We start from the raw sequence: 14,921 nt of genomic DNA on the forward strand, positions 1-14,921 counted from the left end.
TGCTGCAAGCACACCAGGAAAGTTTCTAGACTTACAGCTAATACTATGTCAGTTAAAACAGTGACTGAATCCAAAACTTTGTCTCCCTTAGGCCCAGAACTTTCTTGTAAATTTTCACAGGAGGTTTTTTTTTTTTTTTCAAATAGAAATTGGCAAGTTTCTATAGAAAGAAAGATTCCAAATCCTGAGGTCTACCAATATCCTCTCAGTACTCAACTTCCTTTTGCTCTGCCTGCAAGACCACCATGCACTAACACCTCCCTCTCACTTTCTGGGCAGTGAGAATGGCTGGAGAGGAGAAAGAACAGGTGGTGGATAGACTGAGAGATTGAAATCAAGTACTTTTGAGGACCTCATTATATTCCTCTGTGAACTGGCAAGAATTGGAACTAGAAAATAAAATAAGCTACTTTCTGTTAACAATTTCTATGTAACATTTTTGTTTCATCATCAGAGAAATTCAGCTGGTGACTGCCTTCTGCATGGCTGCCCCTCTGAAGGGCAGTCAGCATGATACCTGTCTAAATGTCCAGTCTACTCTTTTTAAATTGCAAAAGCTTCTCCATGAAAACAATCTGAAGAAAAAATGTAATGCCTGGATACTGGTATTGCTTCATTTGTCTGTGAAGGAACGTTGAGAATCCATTTGGTTCTAACTTGTCATGAGTTATTATTAATTCATATACTAAAAATAAGCCCAGACGCTGATTTTGATATAAACCAAATAAATTTAGGTAAGCATTACAAAGAAATATAAACTACTTGTAATGATGCTGAATCACTATTTAATTGTTGTCTTACCCAGTCAGCATTTTTTAAGTCATCAAGATCTGTGCTGGATTCATCACTTGCCTCTTTGTCCATTTCTTGAATCTTCTTCAGATTCTGTCAATGAAAAGAAAATAAGTCAATAAATGAATGGTGGCATTACTCTCTCAAGTAAAACTGAAGCTTAGTTTTTGACATCTGTTAAATTATGTTGTTTGGGTACTCTACCAAACGTTTCATGAGTTGCACAGTAATGCTGTAAAAGTAACTTGAAATACCATTTTAATATATTTCTCTTAACTGAAATGTGGGCCTCAAATGCTAGGGAAAAAAAATCTTAAAGTTTTGAATATGAAAGAACTTCAGATAATAGCCAGAGCAAAAACATTACATAGAAATTTTAATATTCCTAAAATACTGGGCTATGCACAGAATAAAACCCAATCACCTACTAGGTCTGTTAAGCTACAACACAGAAAACATTACTGACCTGGTAAGGATACCATTCATACCAAAATCACTATTATTTGTTGAATTCAAGACAGCTCATTTTTGTAGAAGAAGAAATTCCCACAAAGTTAGTTGTGGAGAGAAATAAACTATGAGAAATCCTTTAAACTGATTAGCAACAGACTTGCAAATATATTGAAATTAAGTAGTCTGTATAACATGGTTATAGATTCTGAAATCTCAGTAACAAAATCATGCAAGGAAGAGAAACAGATCTTTCAAAGGTAAAAACTGCTGTATATCATGGAAATATGGAAAAGCAAAAAAAAGCTGTCATACCAACAAGAATATGAAAAATGATTAAAAGTTACAGCAGACCAAAGAACAGGCAAGCCTGCACATACATAAATGCAAGTGAAAGATTTAAAAGGCTTTTGTAAAAAGGATTATTTTTTTAAATACTTTATAGAAATTATCTTATACATATAAATAACTACATTCAAAAGTTCTATTTTTGGGTTTAGTTTTGTATTGAAATGTTCTGGAATCAGCAGTACAAACAAATTCTCAGTACTTCATTCTGCTTTTACAGAGTTTTCCAGGAAATCTTTAAAAATATTTAATTTGATCTGTTTTCTAAGTACTCACTAATGTAGTCAAAATGGACAGTTAAATCTCTGTAACTACTTGTTTATTTTATGAGACTAAAGCAACAGGTCAGAGGTCTGACAGATGTATTTATTTATCAAAAAGCTTTTTTTCACTTTAAGCACTCGAACTCTTCCCTTAATGGAACTGAACAATCACAGCCTCAATTTAGCTTTTGAGCTTCCCAGAAAACCTAAAAATAAGCGGATTTTGTAATTTACCACCACACACACACACACCCCCGAAGTAGTTCCAAAACTACCAACATTTCAGTGCAAGAAATGGAAGCACTGGAACATTGCTTAACTTGCACATTTAACAGAGTGCATGTATCTAAAAAACCTGGTTATAGAGATAGCACATGTGAGTCAGCCACCACAGGGGTTTTGGAAAGAGAACAGATGGGTTATTTATTGTCTTATTTAAGTAACAGATGTGCTTTCATATCGAAGGAAAAATACTACCATTGTCCTATAAAAATTAAATACAGAATTTACATGAAGACTCTAGGAAAAACATGAATCACCTACACTACAGAAGCAAACGTATCATGGGACAATGTGGGAACGTTTTGGCGCGACTTGCAGTATCACCACAGGATACCCAATTGGGAAAGAATGTCTGCATGGAAACGGTGTTGGTCCTGTTGCTGCGGTCAGCAGAAAGTCTGACACTTACAGGCAATCACCCTTATCCAAGAGGAAAAGAAAAAAATATGGAAGGAATGAGTAACAAACCCTTTGCTTATGTGTATTTTACCACCCAGATTTTCGGTTTTTCTGTATCATACAGTTTCAGTAACCATTTCAAATACAGTATCTGTGAACTGTAAACTACTCGCTTTCCTGCAAACCGCTAACATTTACTGATAAACTGCAAAATATAAAATCATTCTGGTACTTTCTCCTTGTCCTCTTTATAATCAAAAAGCTAACTTCAGTGAATGAACTCACAGCTGTCAGATTTGTCCCTCCCTTCCATACTGGAAGGTACACATTAATTTTTAAAAACCTCACATGTTCCAGCTGCTTAATCTATACTTCAACTGTTCAACAAGATTTGTGGCAATTACCCATCTCGGGAACCACGTTCCCTACCATACAGTTTACTGGGCTGCTTTATGCCCAAAGGCTAATGCCTTTGAGTGACATAAATATTCCATGAAGCTAAAAAGATTACAATGTGTTTTTCCTAACGGCAGAAAACAAGCAGCAGAGCGGGGGGATGGACACCTTGCACAGCTGAAAGATCTTCCAAATAAAGTAACCATCTAATTAACTGCTCTGGAACATAGCTAGAGGGAGAGTTCCTACCCGAGAAAGCGCAGGTGTAAGTGATGCTGGCTACCACGCACCGGAGAGTTGCAAAAGCAAAACCTGCCAGCCAAGAGATAAGTCTCTCAAAGTGCAGTTTTATGGTACAAAGGGGCTGATACAAACACGGGCTACTGCCAACCCTGAGCGCCTTTTACTCCCCATCCTAGTGCTGAGTGCTCCAGCTGCTGCCCTTGTACCAGCATAGACACCCACTTTGTAGAGATAGTACATTCCTGTCCTCGGCATCCGGTTCAGGTCCCTAACCACAGCCCACCCTGCAATTAGTGGAGAAGAGTAGAAAAGAAAGGAATCTCCATCATTATAGAAATTAGAAAGCTCTGGAGGACTGAGGCGAGAAAGAAACAGCAAGTGCTCTATCCTAGCAGCCAGCGCTTAGGAAGGCTTCTTTACCTCTTGTCCACATGTCAGGTGCTGCTTAGGAATTAATAAATTCACTGTGACAAATGATTATGTTTAAACTTCTAGGCTAACTGAAATATTACCATTTCCCTCTAGCACACTCAGCCAGCATCAGTGGGTTTCAGTATCAGTTTCAATTGTAAATTATAGAAACCAACACATTTAAAATACAATAGACACTTTGTCAGATCTTAACTGTGATCCAAAACCTGTGAGTAACCTCAGATGCTGTAGCCACTGGTACTTACCTCTGGGATGATGGCTTAAGAAAAGCTCTTACAGCATAATAAATACATGGCCTAAATGGGTTTCCATTTCAGAAAGCAGAAACACCTTAAAAGGGTTTTTCTAAATGATTCCAGAACCTCAGATCCATACCACTGACCTGATTCACCTTTTACAGCCTGGGTGTTTGTTCAGGAAATAAGAGTTGGATGTGTAGGAAATGACTGTTTCAACAGCTTTGGCTTTTTTTAAACCATTACAGCATCTAGCCGTTTAACCCCCCCCCGCATTTTGTGACAAAAGCTAGCAATAAAAATACCAAATGTCTTCAAACGTCTTGCTGTACTATTAAAAGCAAGCAGCTGATTTGCTGCTGCTGTGTGTCCCACATTTGAGATGTGCTCTCCTTTGCTCAGTGACAGATGGGAGTTTATATAAGGCACTTGTCAGCACAGCATCAGAGACTCACTTCTACAGAATGGCTCTAAAATGCAACGTTTTAATGAAGATGGTATTCTTGGGAATCCAGATCTGGACTTCATCTTTCACCTATTGCAGAACACAGTCTACTGCAGTTTCCAGTTTATATTTGTAATTAGGAATCATTTGTTTGCTGATGCATGTAATTCTTATGCTGCTATCTGAGAAATGAATAAAATATTCTTGCACCTCTAGGCTCAATTAAAAAGTATATAACCTGCACAATGGGGAAATACTGCTTTTATATATCTTCAGCTATCCAACTTGGGTTTAAATTCCAAGGGTTTGGCCAGCAGTATTACTCTAGTTCTTTGAAAAGACCCAAACCTCATTCAATTAAAATGTGGGAACAGGATCAGTTAAATCAGTGCCTGAAAACCTCTTGAGTGGATATCAGACAAAGTTCTTCATATATAGTGGTATGGGTTGATGCACTTAACTCAGCTCTGCAATAATCACCATACTGCTTAATGTAACTGTTTAAAAAGAAGTAAAAAACCTCCAATCAAGTGCAGGTAACACTTACTGGCAGTGCCTGCATCACTTAAGAAAAAAGAATAAATATTAGAAACCTCACAAAATCAAACCAGCAGCCTTTTCCCTTATTAAAGCTCCTAAACTGAGGAATCAAACACATCATGATGGGGCTGCAGCCTGGCAACACCACACTTGCAAAAGCGGAGTTACTGGAAGCCTGGAAGTGTAGGCAAAAATTACGAAGTTATGAACAGAAAAATTTGTGAATTAGTTTCTTTCTCCAGCTATGCTTTTTGAAAATCTGAACAGCAGGGTATTTAACAGCTTTTACAGCCACAAGACTATTAAAAGTAACTTGGCTAGTGACTGTGTTTCCAAAATAAGTTAGCCATTAACATTGTTTAGGTACCTATTAACTACCTCTATTATCATATTTTGCACAAATAATGCACCAATATAGCCATGTTAAATGGAAAGTAACACTTGACTTTGGTAATCAACTGTTTTCCAATTGAGTCTTTGCATGGTATGAAACTAGGGAAAAAAATTTGTTTCTACTCATGTATGTAATTCCAATTTGTATGTTTACATTTTCATAAGGATCAGATGGAAATATACCCAGCCAGACTGAAAGAAATACGTTTTTACATCAGAAGGAACAGAAATGAAAGGTGACATGATTTAAAAGAACAGTACGAAGATGAGAGATTGTGAGCTTTATCTGTATTCTATCAAAAACTTAATTACAAGTAATACTGCAGGTAATGAAATTATGGATGAGTTTTTGATCAACATGGACTTTCACTGCAACAGAAGACGTAGGCAATTATGAAAATATACAAAGTCTTAATTAGTTTGGGAGGAATATTAACTTTGATGCTTTAGGGTGTACATCTATCTCTAAAAAATTTATGAGTAAAACTTACTGTGGCAGATTAAGATACATCTGCCTACTGGACACTTCTTGTCTTTTATGCTGGCCAGCATCACATGGCGTCTTTTAGCACCAGCTGTGCCAGTTGTGGAGTTTATCACCCACAGCCTACACTGCTACAGGCTGGCATCACTATTTACTAGTACCACTCACAGGCTCGTTGACGTTGGAAGGGACCTCTGGAAGTCAGCTGGTCCAGCCTTCCTGCTCAGGCAGGGCCATCCAGAACCAGTTCCCCAGGACCATGTCCAGGCAGCTTCTGAATATACCCAGGGCAACCTCCCAGGCAACCCATGCCAGTGCTCGGCTACCCTCACAGTGAAAAAGTGTTCCCTTATGGCCAGAGGTAACCTCTTGTGTTTCAGTGTGGGCCCACTGCGTCGGGTCCTGGCACTGGGCACCACTGAAAAGAGCCTGGCTCCATCCTCCTTGCACCCTCCTTTCAGGTATTTAGACTTTGATGGCATCCCTGACCCCTCTTCTCTAGGATGAACAGACCCAAGTCTCTCAGCCTCTTCTCATGAGATGCTCCAGTCCCTTTACCAGCTTTGTGACCCTTTGTTGGACTCTTACGAGTATGTTCACGTCTCTCTTGTACTGGGCAGCCCAGAACTGGATCCAGCACTCCAGCTGTGGCCTCACCAGTACTGAGTAGGGAAGAAGGACCACCTAACTCAACCTGCTGGCAATATTTCTCCCAATGCAGCCCATAACACTGCAAGGCATCTTTGTGACAAGGGCACACTGCTGGCTCACTAAGCCACGAAGCACACGTGGAGCACTAACTCCAGTAGAAGGCAAGGCTGGGCAGTAACAGGGAGCTGAAGGAGGACTAGGGCAGATAATCCCTCAAGAAAGCAATGTGGATACTAGACCAGGGGGATCCCCAGTCCAATCTGGAGCAGCAATTTCTGCATTCCTATGCTTGCATAGCCTGCCCCTGTCTCTCCCAGCCACACTTGATGCTGTTTCAGAGCAATGTGCATGACCTTTTCAGATACTTCACAGCGGGAATGTTTGCTTTTTCTCATGGACATCGCTTATTTGTGCCTAGAGTTCTGTCTATGGCTAAGTGCCAACAAAAGTGATTTGAATGACTTCTGGATGATCCTAAAACAGATTAATATTTTCTTTCACATGAGATCCAGATATTTAAACTATCTTCCCCCTCACCACATATACATGCATTTCCTTTGTTTGCCACTTTTCCCTACACACAAAGAAGAAAAAAAAAAAGAGATCCCCTTTTAATGGAATTTTCCTATTGCAGTTTTAAAAGCTCACTGCTTGAGACGAGAAACAAGCTGTACTCCATTTTTGCCATCAGCTGTAAATGCTTAAACAGCAGAATACAGAGTGAAGAGGTCTTGGCCCATCAAAAGACCACTTCTAGATGACAGCAGATGGTACCCAGAGTGGATCTGCAGCAAGGGCACCTTGCATACAGATGCTGCCGGCAAGCTGAAAAAACATGCCAGTAAACTTGCTAGAAAAACTTCACCTTGCTAAAAGATGCAAAGTTAGATCAAACTAGTTAGCTGAATTTCAACCCTACCTTTGGAATTGCTGCTGCTATTCCACAGAAACACGTATTTTTACTACTGTTACTCTATTTTTATTTTTGTACTATTGCTATAGTAGTACCACAGCTTTCTCAACTCTGGCTTGAGTCCTGTCCTGCACATCCACTACATTAAACGTTTCATTCTCTTTAAGAATGGAAGTATATCTCCCTGTCTGCAAGTCAGCTTTACTGCTGACCTTTCATACACAGGGAGTCAGACTGGAAATAATCACATGGCATCAAGTATGTGACAAACTGCCTAAAACATTTTATTTGACATCCATTGAGATGACCTGAGCAGCTCACTCATTGCTTCATCATTTCTGATTAATACACTCACCCAAACGCATGCTAGTAAAACCCTTCCTGAAACTACACTCCATTTATTATATGACAGTGATGTTCACATAACAGACTGGAGAGCACATGACTACTCAGTATACATATAAGCAATAACACGTTACAGCCCTATAAGCCTGTCCCTCCTGCCTCCTGATCTATGCCTCATGAAATCCTGCAACTTTCAAAACCCTGACAAGTTTTTACAATGCCAAATTGAACACAGCATCACAGCAATATTTTTTCTGCCTCTTTCACAGTTTATTTCCCTTCTAAACCTGTCCTGGGTTGCAGCATAAGAGAGGTCATACTTGGTCCACTCCTAGCAAGTGAATATCTGCAGATAAAAATTCTCTTCCACTACAGGGAAGCTGCCTGTTTAAGCACCCACTGAGCAAGAAATATGAACTTCGTATACGTGGGAAATAGACACCCATATGCCATCCACTGGCCCTAGAAGGAATCCAAGGAATTTCTAAATAATTTTTGTTCATAGGAATGTTAATTTTAATTTTAGAGGATTCCCCCCCTTTTTAGAGTTTTTAATTTCATTTTGATCTCATGTCCACAACTGTGTCTAGGTGAGAGGGATTCTAAAGGAAGATCTCCAAATAAAGCTGTCAGGTTTTGAAATAAACTAATAGTTTAAAATTCCTGTCATTTTCAGTGTCACAGACACAATATTACATAGTGTAAGGTTTTTTTATTGGAGTTGATGTATGTAACTCAGTTATCTGCCAGTGCTATCACCATAAATTCATGACATTGAAATGTTCTTACTGAAGTATTTATGTTTCTCTCCTTTATACCCAATACTCACATGACAATAACAAAAGGAAAATAAATTTATTAACTTGAATAGTATTTAACCTTATTCCTCATGAATTAAGGTTCTTCCGTGTATTTGCAAGAGAGAAGAGCATATAAACAATACCACAGCTTTTACTGGCATGAACCTAGTGCGATCATATGATTACTGTTTGCCTCAAGTATCAACTGCAGAGGTCATTTTAAAATGGTGTAACAAGCTTTACAGCATTCCACCTTGTATTTTCTTCATACATACTTTTTCCTTTGTACACTGTATTATTTTCAAAATTAAATACATTCCCAATTTACAGTTGCATAAAAGCTATAAGCAAGGATCAAGCACATCATAAACCCGAAGTATTCAGATTCCAGAAGCTCTTTGTAAGATAACTTTCTTGGTCATTTCTTGTATGCCCACTGGGGGACTGATCCAGAGTAAAATGAAATTAAAAGGTCAAAATTCTGCCCTTGGTTAGGTGCAGCAATAAAAGTGTCACTGCTTTCAGTAGGGCCAAAATTCCATCTACAAGGATTACTTCCTCTGACCTAAATGTGCTTTGAATCAATCCCTAATAGCCTTTGAAAGGCAAATGGTTTCTTTCATTTGGGATTAACTCATAGTATGCTCTATGGTGTGATCAGATGTCGTTGAATTTTTACATCCAATTACAAGGTGATTAAATAATTTGCAAATTCAAAACACCCCTCTACTTTTAAAATGATGAAAAAAAAATAATGTTAAGGCTTAATTTTAAATGGTTATTAAACACAGTATTTTACTTAGATACAGACAACAGAGATACCTTATTACTACTTACTGTGGCCAAAGTGTTCAAGAACTACTGGAAGCATAATTCCTCTCTGAGCAGAAAGAACTCAAAAGGGTTTTAGCTTTGAGCCTCAATATGGTCTTTGCAATGGCTGTTAGCTGAGGTGTTTCTAGCACAGGTCTCTGAATTGGTACATTCAGTGGTTACAACACAAAGGAGCAGCCAAAAACTGAGATGGGAAATTAACGTGAAGGTTCAGGAGACAGATTTAGCACAGATACACCCTATCCTGTCTGCTCTCTGTATCAGGGGCATGGGATGCAGATGAACTGTAACTCAGACACTTCAGAAAACAAGTGGGTCTGTAGCCATGCTGGCACTGTCAAAATTATCCTTCTGTGATACTGCTTTAGCTTAAAAATTGCTTTCAGTTTGAGTAGGTCTGGAGGAAAAGCGGAGGCAAAAATTGATCCCATGCAACAGAAAAACATCTCTGGCGGATTCCCCACCTTGGACAGATGCATCCCAACCAGGAAGGAAAGATAGCACCAGTCCCTTGCATGTCTGACTAGATTGCATCTTCCACCACCAGTAGGAGGGTAAAAACTTTCTTGTGCTGCTCTGAGACTCATCTGACCCTTTAAGGAGCTGATTCAGCTCATTAATGTCACAAGGAATGAATGCTTTGGGTTTTTTGGTATTGGCTGTGTTTGTTTCCTAGAACCATTCGAAGGAAAACAGCGGGAGCATGTGTGCAGAGGTGGAACACCTCTGCCTCTTGCAGCAGCAAAATTCTTAGACCAGCCTGTAAAATCTTCTCCTACTTTTCAAAGGTACTGTAGACCTTGGCTTACAAAAGAAAAGAAAATCCTTCAGGGATTTATTAAGAAGAAAAATTAGGACAGTGTTGTTACTTGACAAGTTGGCTTCAGTGAAGAAATCAGCTTCAAGAAGCGTGCTTCCCTTCCTGCCCTTCCCCTCACTAATATTTTATGGAGCCATTCTGCAGGCCAGATCACTGAAACTATCTTCATCAAAAATCATCTGCCCACCCTCAAAGCTATTCTTCAGCTAGACCATTTAATTTTACTGCTTCATATGATGGCCTTTCAGTCCACAGTAACAGCCAAGCAGGCAGTGAACATAGTATCTTGACCTACAGGTGGAAATTCTTGTTTTTTGAAGCTGGCTCTGCTGTGAAGCCTATGTGATGGCAAACAAGCCCATCATCAAAGGTAAGGGAAGCTGCTGACTTGGGACAAAATATGAGCAAGAAGAATCTCAGATAATTCTCAGCCAAAGACAATGTATGAGAAGGAGCTGAGGAACAACAGGCAAAGCTCCAATGCTTCACAACATCCCTGAAACACCAGAGAAGTTTTTAACCTCAAATACATTGCATACAGGCATGCAGGAATGGATGCATGTATGCACTGTGTAACTCTCCAAGAAAAACTTTTGCTTTACTCCCAAATAGACTAGTCATAATTAATAACAATTTCTACAAGACATCAAGACATCTGTAAACAGTTACAGGCTAAAAGAAAAAAAACCCCAAAGCTCAGCTGTAGAACTGCTTTCCCTGAACATTACAGATCATTTCCTAAAGAATCTGACATTCACTACTGCCTGGGTACAGAAGCGATTTTGTCAGCCTAATTCACACAGTAATGAGGTCAAAAGCAGAAAACCTTCTCAGACTGCTTACCTCTTTTGCACTTTTAATTTTGGCCAAGAAAGTGTACAGTTCCATTGTTTCTGCAAACAGAGCCCGACATACTGCTTGATAGTGGTTCGGCGCCTCTGATGGCGTTGGCAGATGGGCAGCACACAGCTAAAGAGAAAAATAAATAGCAATATCAAAACAATGCCCCATTGCTTTCATTAATGCTACAGAGCATGAGAAAACATGAAAGTGAGTTCAATAGAATATTTAGGGTACAAAAATCCATAAGTCATTTAAGTTTAGGCAGAAATTGTGATGTTTCTTCCAAACCTTCTGCTCCCATTTATTTTATGAGAAAAGTTCAATAAGGACGCTAAAGGGATTCATTGACCACATCCTGGAAAACTCTGAAAATGAAGGCAATGCCTTTTCATTAAAAAAAAACCCCAAAAAAACAAAACCCACCAAACCCCCCCCCCAAAACAAACAACAACCCCACAAAAACCAACCAACCAACCAACACAAGCAAATAAAAAAACCCCCAAAGCCCCACAGAAAGATGACATAATTGTGAAATGGAAAAAAGCAATCCTGCAGGTTCGAATTTTGAGAAAATATTCTAAATTCAAACCAGAGTTAACAGTAAGTTTTGTTTAGCTTCCTGTGAATGTGGAAGAGGACCTGTATCCCTACCAATTTATGAAAGGCTAGAAGGTGAAGCAAGGAAAAAAGTGAAGTGCAATTGTCAAGCTGAAACTCTGGTTTAATTTATCTCAAGTAGTACAAAGATTTTTAAAATCAGCAAGACCCATTGAAGCGCAGGCTTGCTGCTTCACCTCAGACATTCATGAGCATTTCCAGACACAGGCACAGCTGATGTAAAGAAGCACTGATAGATGTTTTTATACATGCTAAACCTGCAAAACTGTGAAAGGCTAATCGAGTCACTAATAATCATTCACAACTACCTCTAAGCAGTCAGTCCAGCATTGCTTTTAGAGTAAATCATGCAGCTCCCATTTCCAACAAGAGAAATTTCACTGCAACCAGCCTTTATAGTTCAAAGAACCTGAATGGTATGAGCAACATGAACATGAACATCCAGCTTCTGCCATTGCAGAATAGCTCCACACTGACACTAATAGTCGTAATATCTATTTCCCCCAAGTCAAATCCATCACCAGTTAAGTATTTGTCATGGAAATGGACAGAACAAAATAACATTTATAATTTGTTCTCTAATCAGTTTTAAATAAGAACCCCTTCAAAACTGAAACTAGAGCACCCATATCATATATCATACTGGTGTTTATATTAAAATAAATCTTACCCAAGGCCTTAAAATTTGTCTTGTTATGGTGGTTTTACAGTATCTATTTATTATATATATAGCTGTATTTATAGCTATAGAGTTAAAACTAAATACAACCAAAACCTGAGGCAGTAGGTGGCTACATTCAGATCTCCAGAACTAAAGCTTGAGACAAAAGCCTCTTTAGGAGAAGAGCCCTTAATTAGCCCAGTGGCATATTTGTCTAAATCTCTTCTGTTACTACAGGGAACACTGTGGTTACAAGGGGCACAATGCATGGGCTGCTTTTCCATATTGCTTTCAATTTGATTTAAATCCATACTGCCACTAAAAGGTGCGGTCCTATGGCCTCCAGCTGTACGCAGCCACTGAGGCCCTCATGCTGGCACCAGAGTTCGTGCCCTAACTCAGAAAGGATTACTCACCCAGACAAAAATTAACAATGCGCAAGAAATGGAGCAGGAGATAATTATTCTTAATGGCATGGACACACACGTAGCAGCGCAGGCAAAAGGGAGAAAGGAGAACACGCTGCTAGAGTAGGGAAAGGGAAGAAAGCCTGAACAATTGCTTTTGGTTGCAGTCAGATTTAGGTTGACTCAATCTCACTGACAGGTTGCTTTCCAAGGCCACAGGGCCCTTGTTATCTTTTATTTCTTCCTGTTAGTACAACAACACAGAGTTCAGGTCAGATTTGGTCAATGTCGTTGATAAATTTTTACAGGCACAAATTACAGTCCTGCAATATCCTGCTGTGATTATTGTACACATATATATACCTGATTTTTGCCATAACAAAGAATATATATAAGTTTATATATTGTGCGTGTTTCCTTCTTCCCTATACACTTTCCTTATATATAGGGAACACAATGCAGACATGTTCACAAAACTGCCCTTGATTCCTTCTTTTCAAATTTTATACTGCTTTACAATGTGGTCAAAATCTTCTTAAACTCTTCAAGTTTATTTCTGGATAATCACAAGGACATAGCTGACATAAAAAAAAATCCCACTTATTTTTTTTCCCCCTTCCTGCCCCCTGCCCCCTCCCCCCCTTTTTTTTCTTTTTTTTATTTTCTTTGTTTCCATCTCAAGAAATCATATCATCTTCTTTGCTGGTAATGGGAGAAACACCAAAACAGATGCACCTCTAATGTGTGCTACACACACATGTGACAACACACACAAAGATAGAAATTTAATTGAATATTAAATATTGTTAAATATTTCCCTTGACTTAGTGAAAAAGTCAGAATATTTTAAAGACTACATTCTGAGTATGGTTAATTTGTGTTCCCTTCTCTTAAATCATGTCCTTACCTGCCTTCTTCTGTTTTCAGTGAGCTATTTCTGATTATTAATTATAGTACTGATTAAAAAGGGTTTAATTCTAAAATACATCACTTACAAGAATAACAATAAGAATAATAACAATGGCAATTTCAAAAAGGTCATAAAATGGTACACGTCTTCACAGATGAGAATAAAATTTTATTATTATACAGATCACACATAAGTGTTAAGAATGCTTTTTTTTTCTCCTTTATTTAGAAGCATGTTAATTAGAAACAATTTGCATGAAATATTGAGAAAGCTAATAAAGTGCAGCACTGGCAAGTTCAAGCAGGGGATGGATATAATCTTGATTCTATTATTGAACATGAAGTAAAGCAAAAAAAATTTAAATACCTGCTGCTGAACTTAGTTACAAAAGCAACCACATAAAAAGTTAAACATTTGGTTTGTAAACCTCAGGCTGCAGATATTAGAAGAGGGCCAGCAGCTCCTACTAGCTTTCATGTTCTGAAAAATCAGTCTCTGAGAGATCTTATATTATGTGAAGACGCATTACATAAAAAAAACCCTTGTGGTAACATTAAGTCAAGTGACTTAGCATAAATTTTTGGGTTGGGGAAGGTAAGCCTGAAGAAAAAGGAAAATGCAAATACAACAGACTGATTGTATTTCTGCCCTTCATTGTTAAATATTGTTCTTGCATATTGTTCAGAGCGCCTGACAAGCAGTAACTTCTACATGAAAAAATACTGCAAATTCTAGGCAGCCAAGGCAAATCAAGAATGAAATGTCACTTCTAGCCTGAGTTCAGGATATTTATCCACTTAAAAATCAAAATTACATCTTCAATTTTATGACAGCAGCATTTGAAAATCTGTGCTACTCTAACACACCACAAAAAGCACAGTCAGAATGTTTTAATAATTGTGATATGAAAGGACAGCCACCTAATGAACTTCCCCTCCTCTTACCATGTCATAGCAGTTGTGGTGCAAGGATTAAGATCAGGTCTGCAGTTGTTCATGGAGGAAAGGATGCCTCTGTACGCTGCTTATTCTGACACTTACCTTTTCATCCTTCATGTTACAACTCAAAACTATCCTAAGGGGAATGAATGCAAACAGTGCCCAGAGCTTAATACAAGGGCTGTTTGTTCTGTTTCCAAGAAGTCTCAAAAAGTATGGTTGAAAACAAATGATATGGTCTTTGTAAACTGGTGAAATATCAAAAATGTGTTATCAACTACCGAAACATTAACTAGCTCAGTCTGTAAGTACTGCCATTTGCAATCACTGTGAAGAGCTGGGATTTTTATTTATTTATTTTTTCCCTAACTGAGCCTATCAAAACCCCAGCTTGACCCAAAGCATTCAATCTTTGCTTAGATTGCTAAGAAGATTACAGACTGTTTCCATCCACATTCAGGGTTCACAAAAAAAAAAA

At 38.4% G+C, this 14,921-nt stretch overlaps 1 protein-coding gene across 1 annotated transcript in view; it reads right to left on the reverse strand.

Annotated features, from left to right (window-relative positions):
- SPIRE1 (spire type actin nucleation factor 1) overlaps positions 1–14,921 on the reverse strand; it is a 130,777-nt gene that overhangs the window by 38,763 nt on the left and 77,093 nt on the right. The window contains 2 exon segments of the mRNA XM_030482696.1: positions 802–885; positions 10,910–11,035. Coding sequence (XP_030338556.1) covers positions 802–885; positions 10,910–11,035 — 210 coding nt within the window.

Source organism: Strigops habroptila, chromosome 1, assembly GCF_004027225.2.
Source record: "Strigops habroptila isolate Jane chromosome 1, bStrHab1.2.pri, whole genome shotgun sequence".
Taxonomy (NCBI): Eukaryota; Metazoa; Chordata; class Aves; order Psittaciformes; family Psittacidae; genus Strigops; species Strigops habroptila.